At 37.6% G+C, this 16,470-nt stretch overlaps 2 protein-coding genes across 4 annotated transcripts; both read right to left on the bottom strand.

Annotated features, from left to right (window-relative positions):
- Nucleotides 1-3,620: 3,620 nt before the first annotated feature.
- On the bottom strand, nt 3,621-10,658 carry crygdl.35 (crystallin gamma D like gene 35). 3 transcript variants are annotated; one of them, XM_031905460.1, is made up of 3 exons: nt 10,570-10,658; nt 9,913-10,161; nt 3,621-3,960 (listed from the first exon to the last, which is right to left on the bottom strand). In XM_031905460.1, exons 1-3 carry the CDS (start codon nt 10,576-10,578, stop codon nt 3,685-3,687), a joined length of 534 nt encoding a protein of 177 aa, XP_031761320.1. In that variant the 5' UTR covers nt 10,579-10,658; the 3' UTR covers nt 3,621-3,684. The 3 variants fall into 3 exon arrangements, with proteins under 3 accessions (XP_031761320.1, XP_002939823.2, XP_002939835.1); XM_002939777.4 differs by lacking the exons at nt 9,913-10,161; nt 10,570-10,658 and adding exons at nt 4,114-4,356; nt 5,167-5,201; XM_002939789.4 differs by lacking the exon at nt 3,621-3,960 and adding an exon at nt 9,298-9,637 and having other exon boundaries at nt 9,919-10,161.
- Nucleotides 10,659-14,499: 3,841 nt separating this feature from the next.
- Nucleotides 14,500-15,762, bottom strand: crygdl.34 (crystallin gamma D like gene 34). The gene is made up of 3 exons (XM_004910959.4): nt 15,692-15,762; nt 14,983-15,225; nt 14,500-14,839 (listed from the first exon to the last, which is right to left on the bottom strand). The coding sequence occupies exons 1-3, from the start codon at nt 15,698-15,700 to the stop codon at nt 14,564-14,566; spliced, it is 528 nt and encodes a 175-aa protein (XP_004911016.1). The 5' UTR covers nt 15,701-15,762; the 3' UTR covers nt 14,500-14,563.
- Nucleotides 15,763-16,470: the final 708 nt, after the last annotated feature.

Raw genomic sequence — 16,470 nt, 5'->3', positions numbered from 1 at the left:
CTTCACTTTATGAAATGATGACCCACTAACCCACTAAGAAGAACATCAATACAGTATGAGGACCTACAGATACAGCAATAAAAATATAATTGTTTCTCACTTGACTGTTTTTTATACAATAGATTTAAAAATTACTTATCCTGAGATCTGTGTCTTTTTAAATGTATGGGTAGAAATAACTGTGACATGAAATGCTTAGTGGCCACACACTTTGTCTGTCTTGAAATGCTGTTTCCCCACACACTGTTTCTGTCATGAGATGTTCCAAGGAGCCCAAACACTGTCTCTGTCATGAAATGTCTCAAGGAGCCCACACACTGGCTCTGTCATGAAATGTCCCAAGGAGCCCAAAAACTGTCTCTGTCATGAAATGTCCTGGCAATTTGGGGCACTGTGTATGGGGGAAATTTGGGGCACTGTGTATGGGGGCACTGTCTATGGGGGGGTACTGTCTATGGGGGCACTGTGTATGGGGGCCCTGGCCAGCATAGCATTAGGGGGGCTCTGTCTTCAGGGCAATTGGGGGCACTGTATATGGGGCAATTGGGGGCACTGTGTAGGGAGGGCGAGAGTTCGGCCCTATTGGCTGAGAGTGTGGCTCTATTGCTGGGAGTTTGATGTATAAGGTTTGGAAGGCTGGGCGCAGAGGACCTATCTAGTCGAGTACTTTGTAGGGAGGTACTGTCTTCATGGGGCAATTGGGAGCACTGTGTATGGGGGCAATTGGGAGCCCTGTGTATGGGGGGCCCTGGCCAACATAGCATTAGGGGGCACTGTTAGGGGGGCCCTGATACTTTTTATGTCTGTGTGTCCTTTGTACTGAAGGGTGGGGCTATGTGGGAGGGGGGCACAGAAAATTTTGTTGTGAGGGGCCCTGTGATTTCTGATGGTGGCCCTGAGTATATACAGTGGAGGAAATAATTATTTGACCCCTCACTGATTTTGTAAGTTTGTCCAATGACAAAGAAATGAAAAGTCTCAGAACAGTATCATTTCAATGGTAGGTTTATTTTAACAGTGGCAGATAGCACATCAAAAGGAAAATCGAAAAAATAACTTTAAATAAAAGATAGCAACTGATTTGCATTTTATTGAGTGAAATAAGTTTTTGAACCCCTACCAACCATTAAGAGTTCTGGCTCCCACAGAGTGGTTAGACACTTAAACTACTCAATTAGTCAACCTCATTAAGGACACCTGTCTTTACTAGTCATCTGTATAAAAGACACCTGTCCACAGAATCAATCAATCAAGCAGACTCCAAACTCTCCAACATGGGAAAGACCAAAGAGCTGTCCAAGGATGTCAGAGACAAAATTGTAGACCTGCACAAGGCTGGAATGGGCTACAAAACCATTAGCAAGAAGCTGGGAGAGAAGGTGACAACTGTTGGTGCGATTGTTCGAAAATGGAAGGAGCACAAAATGACCATCAATCGACCTCGCTCTGGGGCTCCATGCAAGATCTCACCTCGTGGGGTGTCAATGATTCTGAGAAAGGTGAAAAAGCATCCTAGAACTACACGGGAGGAGTTAGTTAATGACCTCAAATTAGCAGGGACCACAGTCACCAAGAAAACCATTGGAAACACATTACACCGCAATGGATTACAATCCTGCAGGGCTCGCAAGGTCCCCCTGCTCAAGAAGGCACATGTGCAGGTCCGTCTGAAGTTTGCCAATGAACACCTGAATGATTCTGTGAGTGACTGGGAGAAGGTGCTGTGGTCTGATGAGACCAAAATAGAGCTCTTTGGCATTAACTCAACTCGCTGTGTTTGGAGGAAGAAAAATGCTGCCTATGACCCCCAAAACACCGTCCCCACCGTCAAGCATTGGGGTGGAAACATTTTGCTTTGGGGGTGCTTTTCTGCTAAGGGCACAGGACAACTTATTCGCATTAACGGGAAAATGGATGGAGCCATGTATCGTGAAATCCTGAACGACAACCTCCTTCCCTCTGCCAGGAAACTGAAAATGGGTCGTGGATGGGTGTTCCAGCACGACAATGACCCAAAACATACAGCAAAGGCAACAAAGGAGTGGCTCAAGAAGAAGCACATTAAGGTCATGGAGTGGCCTAGTCAGTCTCCGGACCTTAATCCAATAGAAAACCTATGGAGGGAGCTCAAGCTCAGAGTTGCACAGAGACAGCCTCGAAACCTTAGGGATTTAGAGATGATCTGCAAAGAGGAGTGGACCAACATTCCTCCTAAAATGTGCGCAAACTTGGTCATCAATTACAAGAAACGTTTGACCTCTGTGCTTGCAAACAAGGGTTTTTCCACTAAATATTAAGTCTTTTTTTGTTAGAGGGTTCAAAAACTTATTTCACTCAATGAAATGCAAATCAGTTGCTATCTTTTATTTAAAGTTATTTTTTCGATTTTCCTTTTGATGTGCTATCTGCCACTGTTAAAATAAACCTACCATTGAAATGATACTGTTCTGAGACTTTTCATTTCTTTGTCATTGGACAAACTTACAAAATCAGTGAGGGGTCAAATAATTATTTCCTCCACTGTATATATAATATATATAATACATACTAATTATTTGTCATATTATTATTTTTTCAAAGCTGACCAAAAAGAAAATATGGAGAAAGCAGAGGAGCAGAACTTTGCTGCAATTTAATTTATTAGTTTTGCACCACACTACATGTTTCGGCCAGCATGAAGAAGCACAGGGGGTTAAGCCTAAGAGGATCCATATAAGCCACGATTGCTTCAACTGAAAATTCTTGCATTGTAATTTTTCAAAGCTAACCTATAAGCTAACCCCCTATAAATGCAGATGGCTTACGATTATGGGGCACAATAGGTCTGCAGTGGCAGACAACTGGCAAAATTGGTGGACATACCCAATGGTCCAACAAACTTGGGCTTCCACGTTTACCCTACTATGATAGCCATTACTGACAAATAAATCCCAATCCCAGGGCTGCATTGCTGAGCAGACACCTTCCAAATATACCCAATCAAAAAACAAATTAATTTCTCAAATCTGCTTGGCCACAAGATGTGCACTAGATTCCAACTGGAAAGGACCTGGCCCCCAACCACAGATGGTGGAAAAGAAAATCTGGTGGTTTGTTGCCAATGAAAAAATCACATATATGCTGGAATATAACAAATATGGACAAATACGACCAAACAGACACCCCAGGACACAATACAAATACATAAATGATAATAATGGGATAAATTATTTAGCCCATGGGGGCCCAGGGTCTCTTTTTGGTTTTGACAGTTCATAAGTTGAGCAGACCCTGAAGTTCATTCATTCATCAAGATTGTATCTTCATATATAATAGATGCCTACTAGCAACCTTTGTTCTACAATATGATTGTATCTTTGGCAACCATATAATGTGTTTCTTTCAAAATAGCTAAGTTGTTTAGGTCACCAGCATATAAATGTCATTATTTTTATTTTGAGATACAAGCTAATCATATCCCACCAAAAGCATCTGTCCTCCAGTGTTTTTAAGCTCAGCTTGGTCAGTCTATCTACATAACTCATATCCATTCTCTAAATTAACTTAAATACCCTTCTGTACACATACACATATATTGGATACCAAAGCTGCACTAAATGTGTGAATAAAAATTACATTACAAGTGTTAAGGAATTTGTTTAATTAGAATGAAAACATATTTGTTGAGCACTGTTTCAAAATGATTTAAAACATTTGATGGACTCTTCTGAATGAACCAATTCTGGCACTTGAGGCTCCCCAGTCACTGTATCTCCTGTATTGTCCAGGTCTCAGGTAGTACTGACGTCCCCTGTAGTTGGGTTCCTCATAGAACATCCAGTGGCCATCAAACACATTGCAGGAGTGAATGTCATGGAAACGGAATCGATCATAAGTATTGGGGCAGTCATCAAAGAATTCCATCATCTGTCCTTGGTAGTCTCCTCTTTCATAGATGCTCATTTTGTATTGGCCACGGTGCTTTAAACAATTAAATACATGCAAAATAAATGACATGAAACCTTTTCACGAGTCAGTCTTATTCTTTCTTATTTTACTGGCTCTTTTAATACAGTATCCTTTTCTACTATTACAACACTAGAGTGGGTTTATGAAGGCTTTGAAAACACTTACATGGGGAATAAAGCGACAGGACCTGATGGAATCATTGAAGCCCATCCATCTCTGAAAGTCTGGGTATTCTCCTTGCCAGAGGTAATACTGGTGTCCCCTGTAACTGGGGTGCTCATAGAGGATCCAGTTACCACCCTCTACCCTGATGGAGTTGCAGCGACTGAAGTATGAGGACATGTCAGAACAGTCTGAGCCGCACTCATAGTGGCGGCCTTGGAAGTTCCTTTCCTCGTAGAAGAAGATCTAAAGAAAAATATTGTGCTTTAACATCTGATTTTTTTAACAATGAAAAATAAAATGATTATTATATTATTTACCTGTATTTATAATGTGCCTACATACTACACAATGCCGTACAACAGAATTGAAAATATGAATGCAGCTTAGAGAACAGTAAAAGGACAAACCTTGTAAAAGTTTAATTTGCATCAAGATTTTTTTTTTCTAATAAATAAGCAGAAAAGTTCATATTTTTAAAATCCATAACTGGGTAATGCAATGTTCCTTTAAAGGGAATTAAAAGAGAAACCTTTTTTAAAAAGGGCATATATTTATGCTTTTTGCTAGAACCCCAATAAGATCTATTAATCAAAGCAATAGGATCTTTATCCTATATAACAATGAAAATGTTATTTCTCTAGGTCTCTGTTTAATATACATGTGTGCAGTTCTATCATTTGTTTATTAAAAGAACATTTATGGTAATCTTTTATCATTTCCTGATATTTTTGGAACAGTTAGGGATATAAGTAAGGGTAAAGTATGCTATAGTGATGAGCGAAATGGGAAAAAATTTGTAAAACGGCAAAAATGGTGCACACAACATTATTTTTTATGTGCGCCTGTTTCACAAATAAATCTGACAATGGTGAAATTTGCAGAAAATTCACCGCGAATCCAAGCCTGGCAAAATTTTTTTGCCCATCACTAGTATGCAATCTAAAAAATGTTCTTTAATGATTACCATACATGATTCCAAAAACTGTTTATCTTACTTATACAGTAATTAGTAACCATCAGGATTATCAGGATGTTTTCATAGTTCTGACTTACCTTTCCCATTGTGAATGGATCGCAGTGTCAGTGCCACTAAAGGAGAGAAGAGACAGCCTTTATATATGCCCTGTATTGCTGCTGTCTGCATCTGCTCAACCTGGAACCTGTATTTTTGACTAGTAAGTAAAATGTATGGATCTTTTGTCTTCTATTGTTCTTTAGTTGTTGTGCTGTCACAGCTGTTTCCTTCTTTGTAATGAGTTGAGAAGAAGAGGCTTCAGAAGGGGTTTGTACCTTCCTCTGGATCAACTAGCCATTAGGCAGGTTTTATACAGACAAAAAAGGTTGAACTTGATGGACATGTGTCTTTTTTCAACCTAACTTACTATGTTATTATGTTATTACTATGTACTTAATCTTAAATATTTACATTTTGTAATATTTTCACTGGATCTATTATTATCCTTTGTTTATTTGGTGCTGACATATCCCTCAACACTTCACAAAGATTGTTCATCGTTTACATCAATCCTTGCCCCAGTGAAGCTTACAATTTAAGGTTTCTGCCACATTCATACAAACTATTAGGAGTCAATCTACCTGCCTGTATGTTAGGTGTTTGAGAGGAAACTCAAGTATCTAGAGGAAGCCCACAGTATCATGAGGAGGACAAACAAACTCCTTGAAGATAGTACCCTTGGTAGACTTAAACCTAGGGCACCAAAGCTGCAAGACAACTATTATTATCTTTTGTGCAGCACTGGCATACAGTATTCCTCAATGCTTCATATAGATTGTTCATCATTTATACACACTATTTTCATTTTTAATAGGAGTCAGTTTGCCTGTCTGTGAGTTTAAGGTGTTTGAAATGAAACCTGCAATATCATGGGGGGACAGAAAAACTCCTTGCAGATATGCAAGGCAGTAGTACTAATTAAATTACCGCCATACTTCCCCCAAAACTATAAACCAACATTTTCCTACCACTGTGACATTTATATCTGGATAAAAACTACAATTCTATATATTATCCTGGTGATGCATGAGCCTTCCTATTTGGTTTATTCTCCCTGCTTCCCTCTATCATTAGCTAGAAACATTTTTTTTTGCTCTTAGTTATGCTGTTGGTAAGTGTTTATATGTTCATATGTCCATATGGTTATATCAAATAGACCTTTAACACACCTTTCACTTAGATACAGAACAATGAGTGAGGATTTTTTTGTTTACACAGCCGCTGTACATCAGAATCTGCCCATTACAAGTGATAAAGTGTTTTTTCATTCCAGTTGATATTGCTAAGTATTAGTTTTAGTGGGTCAAGATTAACACACAGATTTGCAAACTGGCATTTTTATGTGAGGTAAATGCTCTGAATTTCACAAATATTATCACTTGTTTATATAACTAAATGATCTTATCTGTTGAAGTTTCATATGGGCCATTCTTCACCATATAAATGGTTTTAAAGGAACAGTAACACCAAAAAATGAAAGTGTAAAAAACTAACTAAAATATAATGTGCTGCTGCCCTGCATTGGTAAAAGTTGTGTGTTTACTTCAGAAAGTCTACTATAATTTATATAAATAAGCTGCTGTGTAGCCGTGGGGGCAGCCATTCAAAGGAGAAAAGGCACAGGCACTTAGCAGATAACAGATAAAACACTATTGTATTCTACAGAACTTATCTGTTATCTGCTATGTAACCTGTGCCTTTTCTCCTTTTCTCCAGCTTGAATGGCTGCCCCCGGGGCTACACAGCAGCTTATTATATAAATGATAGTAGTGTTACTGTAGCAAACACACCAGTTTTACCAGTGCAGGGCAACAGTGCATTTTATTTTTATTACTTTAAAGCTCTTTTATGGTTTGGTGTTACTGTTCCTTTAATGAGCTGGACTTGATAAGATCACCTAGGACCAAGTTTAGACTTCTGTAGTTTAAAATAATGCCTGTGACTTAAACAAAAGAACAACAATGAGTATCGCAAGGAAATAGGCCCTGTATAACACAGTGTAAATGAGAAAACTCAAGTCTAGATTCATTTAGATTGCACTAAAATATCACCTGCAGGTCTGCTATCAAGCCCACACATGGGTTGTATTTAAAGAGTCATAACTATGGGTGGGGGGCAAGGTACAACCTGGACAATAATCTGTAAAAAGGGTGTTGAATAACCTTGTAGGGAGGGAGTAGAATGACATTAGTTTCATGTCTGATGTGCCACCATATTAACCTTTCTGCAATGTTTCAGCTTTACAGGAACAAGAGAATCTAAATATCCATCACACCATTATTTCAATAAATAAGCTATAATGTTTTTGACATAAGTTTTCATTTGTTAACCTATATTTAAAGGGATACTGTTATCAGAATGGATAGTGTGTACTTTTGCATACAAATATTATGTAATATTGTGCAGTTTTGGAAGATTGTTTTATTGTTTTATTTTATTGCTGGAAAAGTTTTTGGCACTTTTAATGCTTGCACTTCTATTTTTATAAGAAAAAATATTCAAAAGGTAGTACAGGTAAATGAGAAATTAGAATATAAACACACATTCAGGTGGCAGACAATAAATAAAACTGGAAAGGGGTTTTATAATAATGAGCACTAGGATTAGAGATTGCATGTGGACATTACATTTTACGGATATCTAATTAAAGATCTTCAGTATTGGTTATAGTTAAAAAGAACACAGTTAAGAGTTCTGGATATTAAGATGATGCAACCAATTTAAATTCAAGTGTAGGAGAAGGCAAAATGTCAAGAAATGAAAGGTGATACAATAAAAGGTCTGTGTCTTGAAGCTTAAAGGAGAAGAAAAGGCTAATAAAGAGCTGCAGGCATACCTTCAGTTCTCTTAATAGTGCCCTTAAGTTTCCCATATTTCTCCCGTTCGGATGATCAGAAGCCAAACAGGAAGAAAAAATGCTGAGCTGTGTAAAGAAAGTTCCCATATTGCCTCACTCCTGCACCAAGAGCAAGACCGGTGTACATGCTCAGTTAGTAAGACTATGAGGACGCCTCCTGCTGATTGGCTCAGATCCACATTCCTAAGGGGGGGAGTGAGTTCTTAGCATTCTTGAGGGAGGGGGGAGCAGGTGAGGGTAGAGAGCAGAGATCTGCGTGTCTCTGGCACAGGAAAACAGACACAATAAATCTTTTGACAGAGAACTCAGTGCAGCATTTCTGTTAGTGCTTATTGCTGTATTTACATAGACTTTTCTGATAAAGCTTACCTAGTTTTTACCTTTCTTTCTCCTTTAAAGTTAATAGTGATGGATGTAATCACTGTGTGTGAGATGCAACAATAACGTTTGCTTCTTTGATTCATACAAATATTTATTGTACAATACTTCAGAATATATTGCTGTTTTATAAATAATAATAATTAGCCACTAGTAAGAAGCACAATACCTTGAGGCAGGGAATCAATATCACTTGTCTAATGATCAGTCTGAGAAGTTGAAGCCCATCTTTGTAAAATGATTTTATTGATATCATAATGGGAGTTAAAAGAGTTTGGTTGATAGAGAGTACATCTTTGTAAGCCATGCACAATTTGTTCTATTCTCATCACATCCTTAGCAGTATTGACTAAGCATCATTTACCATCATCTGGCCATCAGATTCAATATCTCTAGCTGTTTCTATGAGTAAGTGCAAAAATGTATGTAACAAAATTTTCTTTTCCACAAAACCAATCCAAATAAACAATACAAATAAATTATGTAGTCCAGGTTCTGACAGTTGGTAGGTTGAGCAGACTCTAGAGCACATTCAAGTAAGTTTGTATCTGGATTTTACTATACATATCTTGGGCTATGGATCTAAACTAATGTTATTAAATATATTATATGATAGTTGGCTACTAGCAACCTTTGTTGTACAATATGATTGTTACTTTGGCAACCATCTAATTAACCCTTTCACTCTTTTCTTTAACTGCCCTTATATATTTATTTTTTTTTATTTCAAGATAGCTAGGCTCTCAGTTTAGTTTTTCTCTCTTTTCCGGTGTTTTTAAGCAAAGCCTTGTTAGTCTATCTACATAACTGATACCCATTCTGTAAATTAACTTTAATAGTCTTCTGTAAACTCTGTTTGGTCCCATGTTTCTTTTTTTCAATTATTGGATACCAAAGCTGCACTACATGTACAAATAATAATTACAAAACTTAGTAATGAGGAATTTGTCATTTTTATTGGAACATAAACATATTTTTTCTGTGATGTTCAAAATAATTTAAAATCTGTGATACACTCTTCTGAATGATCCAATTCTGGCACTTGAGGCTCCCCAGTCATTGTATCTCCTGTATTGTCCAGGTCTCAGGTAGAACTGACGCCCCCTGTAGTTGGGTTCCTCATAGAACATCCAGTGGCCATCAAACACATTGCAGGAGTGAATGTCATGGAAACGGAATCGATCATAAGTATTGGGGCAGTCATCAAAGAACTCCATCATCTGCCCTTGGTAGTCTCCTCTTTCGTAGATGCTCATTTTGTATTGGCCATGGTGCTTTAAAAAATGAAATACATGCAAAATAAATGAAAGATGAACAAGCCACATATTTCATATTTCATTTTCTTATTCTATTTTACTCTTTTAGTACAATATTCTTTTCTACTATTGCAACACTTGAGTGGTTTTAGGAAACACTTACACAGGGGATAAAGCGACATGAAACCTTTTCACGAGTCAGTCTTATTCTTTCTTATTTTACTGGCTCTTTTAATACAGTATCCTTTTCTACTATTACAACACTAGAGTGGGTTTATGAAGGCTTTGAAAACACTTACATGGGGAATAAAGCGACAGGACCTGATGGAGTCATTGAAGCCCATCCATCTCTGAAAGTCTGGGTATTCTCCTTGCCAGAGGTAATACTGGTGTCCCCTGTAACTGGGGTGCTCATAGAGGACCCAGTTACCACCCTCTACCCTGATGGAGTTGCAGCGATTGAAGTATGAGGACATGTCAGAACAGTCTGAGCTGCACTCATAGTGGCGGCCTTGGAAGTTCCTGTCTTCGTAAAAGAAGATCTAAAGAAAAACATTGTGCTTTAACATCTTGTTTTTTAACACATCTGAAAAGAGTGATTATTTACCTGTATTTATACAGTATAACTGGGTAGTGTGATATTCATTTAAGGGAAATTAATTAAAAGATTTTATAAAGGATATATATCCTCTTTAAGTTGGAGCTGGAACCCCAATTAGATCAATTAAAGCAATGCAATACTTATCAGTAGTTCTCTGTTTAATTTACATGGGTACAGTTCTATAATTTTTACGTTACAAGGTTGCAGAACATTTATAGTAATCTTCTATCATTTCATGCTATATTTGGAATAATTATGGATATAAGTAAGGGTAAAGTATGCACCTGTTTTTTTGCCACAGATCAAAAAATTAAAAACCCATCAGGATATTTTCATGGTTGTGACTTACCTTTCCCATTGTGAATGGATCGCAGTGTCAGTGCCACTAAAGGAGAGAAGAGGCAGCCTTTATATATGCCCTGTATTGCTGCTGTCTGCATCTGCTCAACCTGGAACTTGTATTTTTGACCAGTAAGTAAAATGTACAGATCTTTTGTCTTCTATTGTTTCCTTTGTTGCTGTGCTGTGGCAGCTGTTTCTCTACTCTTACTGACACCTATATTCCATGGCTTTACCTAAAGAGCTACCTTGCATTATCAACAGTTTAGTCATTATCTCAGTAAACAAATGGCCGTCATTAATTTTTATAAAGAACACAGAACCTCTTAGAACCATTCACAGTGAAATAATAATGGTAATCTTGAAGGATAGTAATGAAATGTTCTATGGTTTTATGCTTTAAAAAAAGACCATTTTCCTTTTATGTAATTTCTATAATAAGTTGTGGAAATTAAATACAGTTTTCTGCAATACTTTGGTGCAATGGGTTTGGTAGATGGAGCAGCAGATGTTGCAGATACATAGGATAGCTTCAAGAAGGGGTTGGATGTTTTTTTGCAAGTGAGAAAATACAGGGTAATTGAAAATAGTTGATCTGTGGACTGGTCCGATTGCCATCTTAATAATGATGCAAAATTCTGCATTTCAGCATTGACACATTTTTAGTGAAAAACATCGCCACAACATTAATTTGCAGATTTAGGAAAAAGTTGCGGCCATGTAAAAAAAAGTTAGCGTCAAAAAAATAATAATAAAAAAATCATGCGAGTCAAAAAAGTGAATTTTTTAGCCGTTTTGATAAGTTTTCAAATTTTTTCCCCTTTGAGGCAAATTAGACATTCTTCAGAAGGGGTGTGTGCCTTCCTCTGGATAAAATAGCAGTTAGGCAGATTATATATATATACTGTATATATATATATTTATATAACGGTAGAACTTGATAGATGTGTATCTTTTTTCAACAAAAAAATAAGGTGTTAGTAATGGCCAAAATATGTAAGCTCACATGCCACATCAAGGCCCCTCATTATACTGTATGTGAGTCCTACACTGCCTGTTAGCATTCTAAGTCTGTAGTGCATGTAAAATCTCCCAGCAAATAGTGTGACTGAGTAGTAGGACCATGTTGAACTTACCCAGGAGCCCTAGTGAGCAAGCAGGGATTTTTAAGACCCAGGTTATTAACATACACTATAAAAGAGTTCCTTTTTTTAAAGGGGACCTGTCACCCTAAGAAATAATTCCAGATTGTTTTCAATTGTGTTTGTCAAGCAAAATAAACTTCACTTACTCCATATAAATGAGTTTAATCTTATTTTCTTCAGCCTTGGAATTCACAGTTGCAGCAAGCAGACAGACACCATTTTGTGGACACTGTTATTAAGGCAAGCTTTGTATCCTGTCAAAATCTTATTTCTGTGCCAGTATGGGGGAACCTGATACCTATATCCATGCACAGGTTACAAAATTAGATGTGAGAAGGGAGGGAGAATGTGAAGAGTGCAGCAACATCTAAGAAGTTCTGAATTGAAGGTGAAAGTTACTGCCAGCCCCACATCTATTCCTAAGGCATAGAGGTGGGGCAGGCAATATATGATTGACAGTTGGGATTTTTAAATGCTTTTAGAATGGGTATGGATGTGTTAATAAAAAAATGAGTTTGGGGTTCATATTTAATTTGACATTTTTTATTATACAGCTTTTTATGCCCGGGTGACAGGTCCACTTTAAAGGCTACATAGCAGCTAGAAGCAATATTTGGCTACAATTTGTACACAAAACATAGAAAGAAATCACCAGTGCTTGGTCTAACCCAGATGCTAGCGTTAACCAGCTGCTAGAAACAGTAGTACCACACTTTGGCCAAAATATGTAAGCTAACAGCTCATTCTTTGTAAAAATTATTTTGTAAGGCAAAGTGAGCACTGGCAATCTTTCTCCTTCTTTTTGTGTACAAATAATGGCTTTTTATGGTTTCTAGCGGCTGTCAACTCCAGAATGTGGGCTAGATGGAGCGCTGCCACAAGGGTGTTTCTAGCAGCTGGTCAATTCTACAGCTACAGTTAGACCAAATGCTGGCAATTTCTACCTTTGTTTCATATAAAGGGACACTGTTGTCTGAAGGACTTTCATTTTAGTAAAAAAAAAAAAAAAAAAAAAGATTTAATGAGTCCTTAGAATGTAGACACACAGTCAGGTGGCAGACATTAAATAAAACAGGAAACTGGGTTGTATAGTAATGAGCACTAGATGACATTAGAAGGCATGGGGACATTACATTTTACAATTCTAACTAAAGAGCAACAGTATTGGATATAGTTATAGGGAACATAATTAGGAGTTCTGCAACATAGACAATGTGACCAAACGTTTGAAGACCTTAAGAGAAGACAAAAAATCATGAAATGAAAAGCAATACAATAAATGGTCTAACACAGTGCCGTCCAACTGGTGGCCCACAGTGAAAGGTTGATACCTTTCACTGCGGAACTGTGATAAATTTACCCACCCAATTTTTATTCCTGTGGGATTTTTAGAAGGATAGTTATCAAATGATGAACTGTAACATCTACGTATTGAAAATTACACTTCTAAAACTCACCTAGAAATGAATAGAGAGTGGGTGAGTTTTTCTATGGTGTGTTCTAATTTCACACTGATAAATCTGCACCATAATGTTGGTCTTTGTCAAAAAATGTTTAATGATTATAAGATCATTTGGATGGGTCCCACTTTACCTATTATATTGTTTTTTGAGTTTTTTTTATGTTTTCTTGTATGTTTCATATACAAACCCATTTATTGCACATCCCTGCTGAGTAGGTGTTGGTGTTCTATAAATTCACAGTAATAATAATCTTCTGGTAAGTAGCACAATGCCTTGAGGCAGGTAATCAGTATTACTATAAACCCTTTGTTAATAAAATGATTGATTTTATTATTATTATTATCATTAATGAAATGAAAATGAGGGTTAAAAAGATTTGCCTGATAGAGAGTCTGAGGTACATCTCTGTAAACTATGCCTAATTTGTCCCATGTAAAGAAATCTGGTTATCAGGTTTAGCATATCTGTTTAACATTCATCGGTACAGGAAAAAATCCTTCGGTTGTGGGCACAAAGATAGACTGGTTTCCATTTAAGAGCTAGTACAAAATAGCTATGTAGCAAAATTAGAAATTCCACAAAACCAATCCAAATACATAAAAATAATAATGTGATATGTGTGGCTTGAGTCGCCCATGAGGCCCCAGAAACTCATTTTGGTTTGCAAGATGAGTAGATTTTGTTTATCCAATTGAACATGATTCAATGTATTCTACAATAATTACGTATTAACAGTGTTTGTACAATATGTTTGTAATTTTGGCAACCACCCGATTAACCCTTTCCCTGTTTTCTTTCTGTTGTGAAATTTTCCCTTACATATTTCCCATGTTTTAACATATTACAAGATGGCTAGTGCTAAATCTGGGTACGTCACCAGCAGAGTCGGACTGGGCCATCAGGACACCATTAAAAAATCCCAGTGGGCCCCGGTCCTAGTGGGCCCCAGTGGCCTAGACCCAACCCTTTCCGACACTCCCCCTGCCCTGACGCGTTTAATTTATGCACGCTCAGGGAGGACATCGGGTGGGGGACCCTGCGGGGGGTTAGTGGATGTGGCCAGCAGGGGCACCTGCAACCCCCAGTCCGACCCTGGTCACCAGGCTATCAGTTTTATTGCTTTTATTTTGAGATACAAGCTAATCGTATCCCACCATAAGAATCTCTCCTCCATTTAAGCAAAGTCTGGTCAGTCTATCTACATGATTGATACCCATTCTCTAAATAAACTTTAATAGTTTTCTGTACACTCTGTTTAGTCCCATGTTTTTTTTCTTTGGCATTGGATACCACAGCTGCACTACATGTACGAATAATAATTACATAAAATAGTAATGAGGAATTTGTCATTTTTATTGGAACATAAACATATTTTTTCTGTGATGTTCAAAATGATTTAAAATCTGTGATACACTCTTCTGAATGAACCAATTCTGGCGCTTGAGGCTCCCCAGTCATTGTATCTTCTGTATTGTCCAGGTCTCAGGTAGTACTGACGTCCCCTGTAGTTGGGTTCCTCATAGAACATCCAGTGGCCATCAAACACATTGCAGGAGTGAATGTCATGGAAACGGAATCGATCATAAGTATTGGGGCAGTCATCAAAGAACTCCATCATCTGCCCTTGGTAGTCTCCTCTTTCATAGATGCTCATTTTGTATTGGCCATGGTGCTTTAAAAAATTAAATACATGCAAAATAAATGAAAGATGAACAAGCCACATATTTCATATTTCATTTTCTTATTCTATTTTACTCTTTTAGTACAATATTCTTTTCTACTATTGCAACAGTAGTAGTTTTTGTAAACACTTACACAGGGGATAAAGCGACAGGACCTGATGGAATCATTGAAGCCCATCCATCTCTGAAAGTCTGGGTATTCTCCTTGCCAGAGGTAATACTGGTGTCCCCTATAACTGGGGTGCTCATAGAGGATCCAGTTACCACCCTCTACCCTGATGGAGTTGCAGCGATTGAAGTATGAGGACATGTCAGAACAGTCTGAGCCGCACTCATAGTGGCGGCCTTGGAAGTTCCTGTCTTCATAAAAGAAGATCTAAAGAAAAACATTGGGGTTTAACATCTTGTTTTTTACACATCTGAAAAGAGTGATTATTTACCTGTATTTATATATATATATACTGGGTAGTGTGATATTCATTTAAGGGAAATTAATTAAAAGATAGTAATTTTTATAAAGAATATATATCCTCTTTAAGTTGGAGCTGGAACCCCAATTTGATCTATTAATCAAAGCAATGCAATCTTTATCGGTAGTTCTCTGTTAATTTACATGGGTACAGTTCTATCATTTTTACATTACAAGGTTGCAGAACATTTATAGTAATCTTCTATCATTTCATGCTATATTTGGAATAATTATGGATATAAGTAAGGGTAAAGTATGCAACTGTTTTTTTGCCACAGCTTGATTTAAAAACAAAAAAAAAAAGTTAAGCTTACTTATATAGTAATTAAAAACCCATCAGGATTATCAGGATATTTTCATGGTTGTGACTTACCTTTCCCATTGTGAATGGATCGCAGTGTCAGTGCCACTAAAGGAGAGAAGAGGCAGCCTTTATATATGCCCTGTATTGCTGCTGTCTGCATCTGCTCAACCTGGAACCTGTATTTTTGACCAGTAAGTAAAATGTACAGATCTTTTGTCTTCTTTTGTTTCCTGTTGCTGTGCTGTGACAGCTGTTTCTCTACTCTTACTGACACCTATATTCCATGGCTTCACCTAATGAGCTACCCTGCATTATCAACAGTTTAGCCATCTTTGTAAACAAATGGCCGTTAAAAAAAAACAAATGGCCTTTAAAAAAAAGACCATTTTCCTTTTATGTAATTTCTATAATAAGTTGTGGAAATTAAATACAGTTTTCTGCAATACTTTGGTGCAATGGGTTTGGTAGTTGGAGCACCAGATGTTGCAGATACATAGGATAGCTTTAAGAAGGGGTTGGATGTTTGATAGCAAGTGAGGAAATACAGGGTAATTTAAAATAGATCTTAGTACAAATTGATCTGTGGACTGGTCCGATTGCCATCTTAGGGCTCTGGCACATGGGGAGATTAGTCGCCCACCATCCCACCGACGAATATGTAATTCGCCGGTGGGATGGCACACGTGGCGACGCGAGGCAACTTTGTCGATTTGCCGAAATCGCCTGCACAGCGTGTACCATCCCACCGGCGACTTACATGTTCGCCGGTGGGATGGTATTTCGGGGAGATTAGTCGCCCGTGACAAGGGAGATTTTTCGCGGGCGACTAAACTCCCCGTGTGGCAGAG

This window comes from Xenopus tropicalis, chromosome 1 (genome assembly GCF_000004195.4).
Source record: "Xenopus tropicalis strain Nigerian chromosome 1, UCB_Xtro_10.0, whole genome shotgun sequence".
NCBI lineage: Eukaryota > Metazoa > Chordata > Amphibia > Anura > Pipidae > Xenopus > Xenopus tropicalis.
This window is presented reverse-complemented; position numbering and strand designations above follow the sequence as displayed.

Bases quoted from the DNA above. Each gene is read 5' to 3' on its own strand.
- crygdl.35 (XM_031905460.1), bottom strand. The intron at 3,961-9,912 runs GTTTTCAAAGCC...AATTGTTTAAAG, and splicing joins GCTTTATTCCCCATGTAAGT to CACCGTGGCCAATACAAAAT.
- crygdl.34 (XM_004910959.4), bottom strand. The intron at 14,840-14,982 runs GTAAGTGTTTAC...AATTTTTTAAAG, and splicing joins CCTGTCGCTTTATCCCCTGT to CACCATGGCCAATACAAAAT.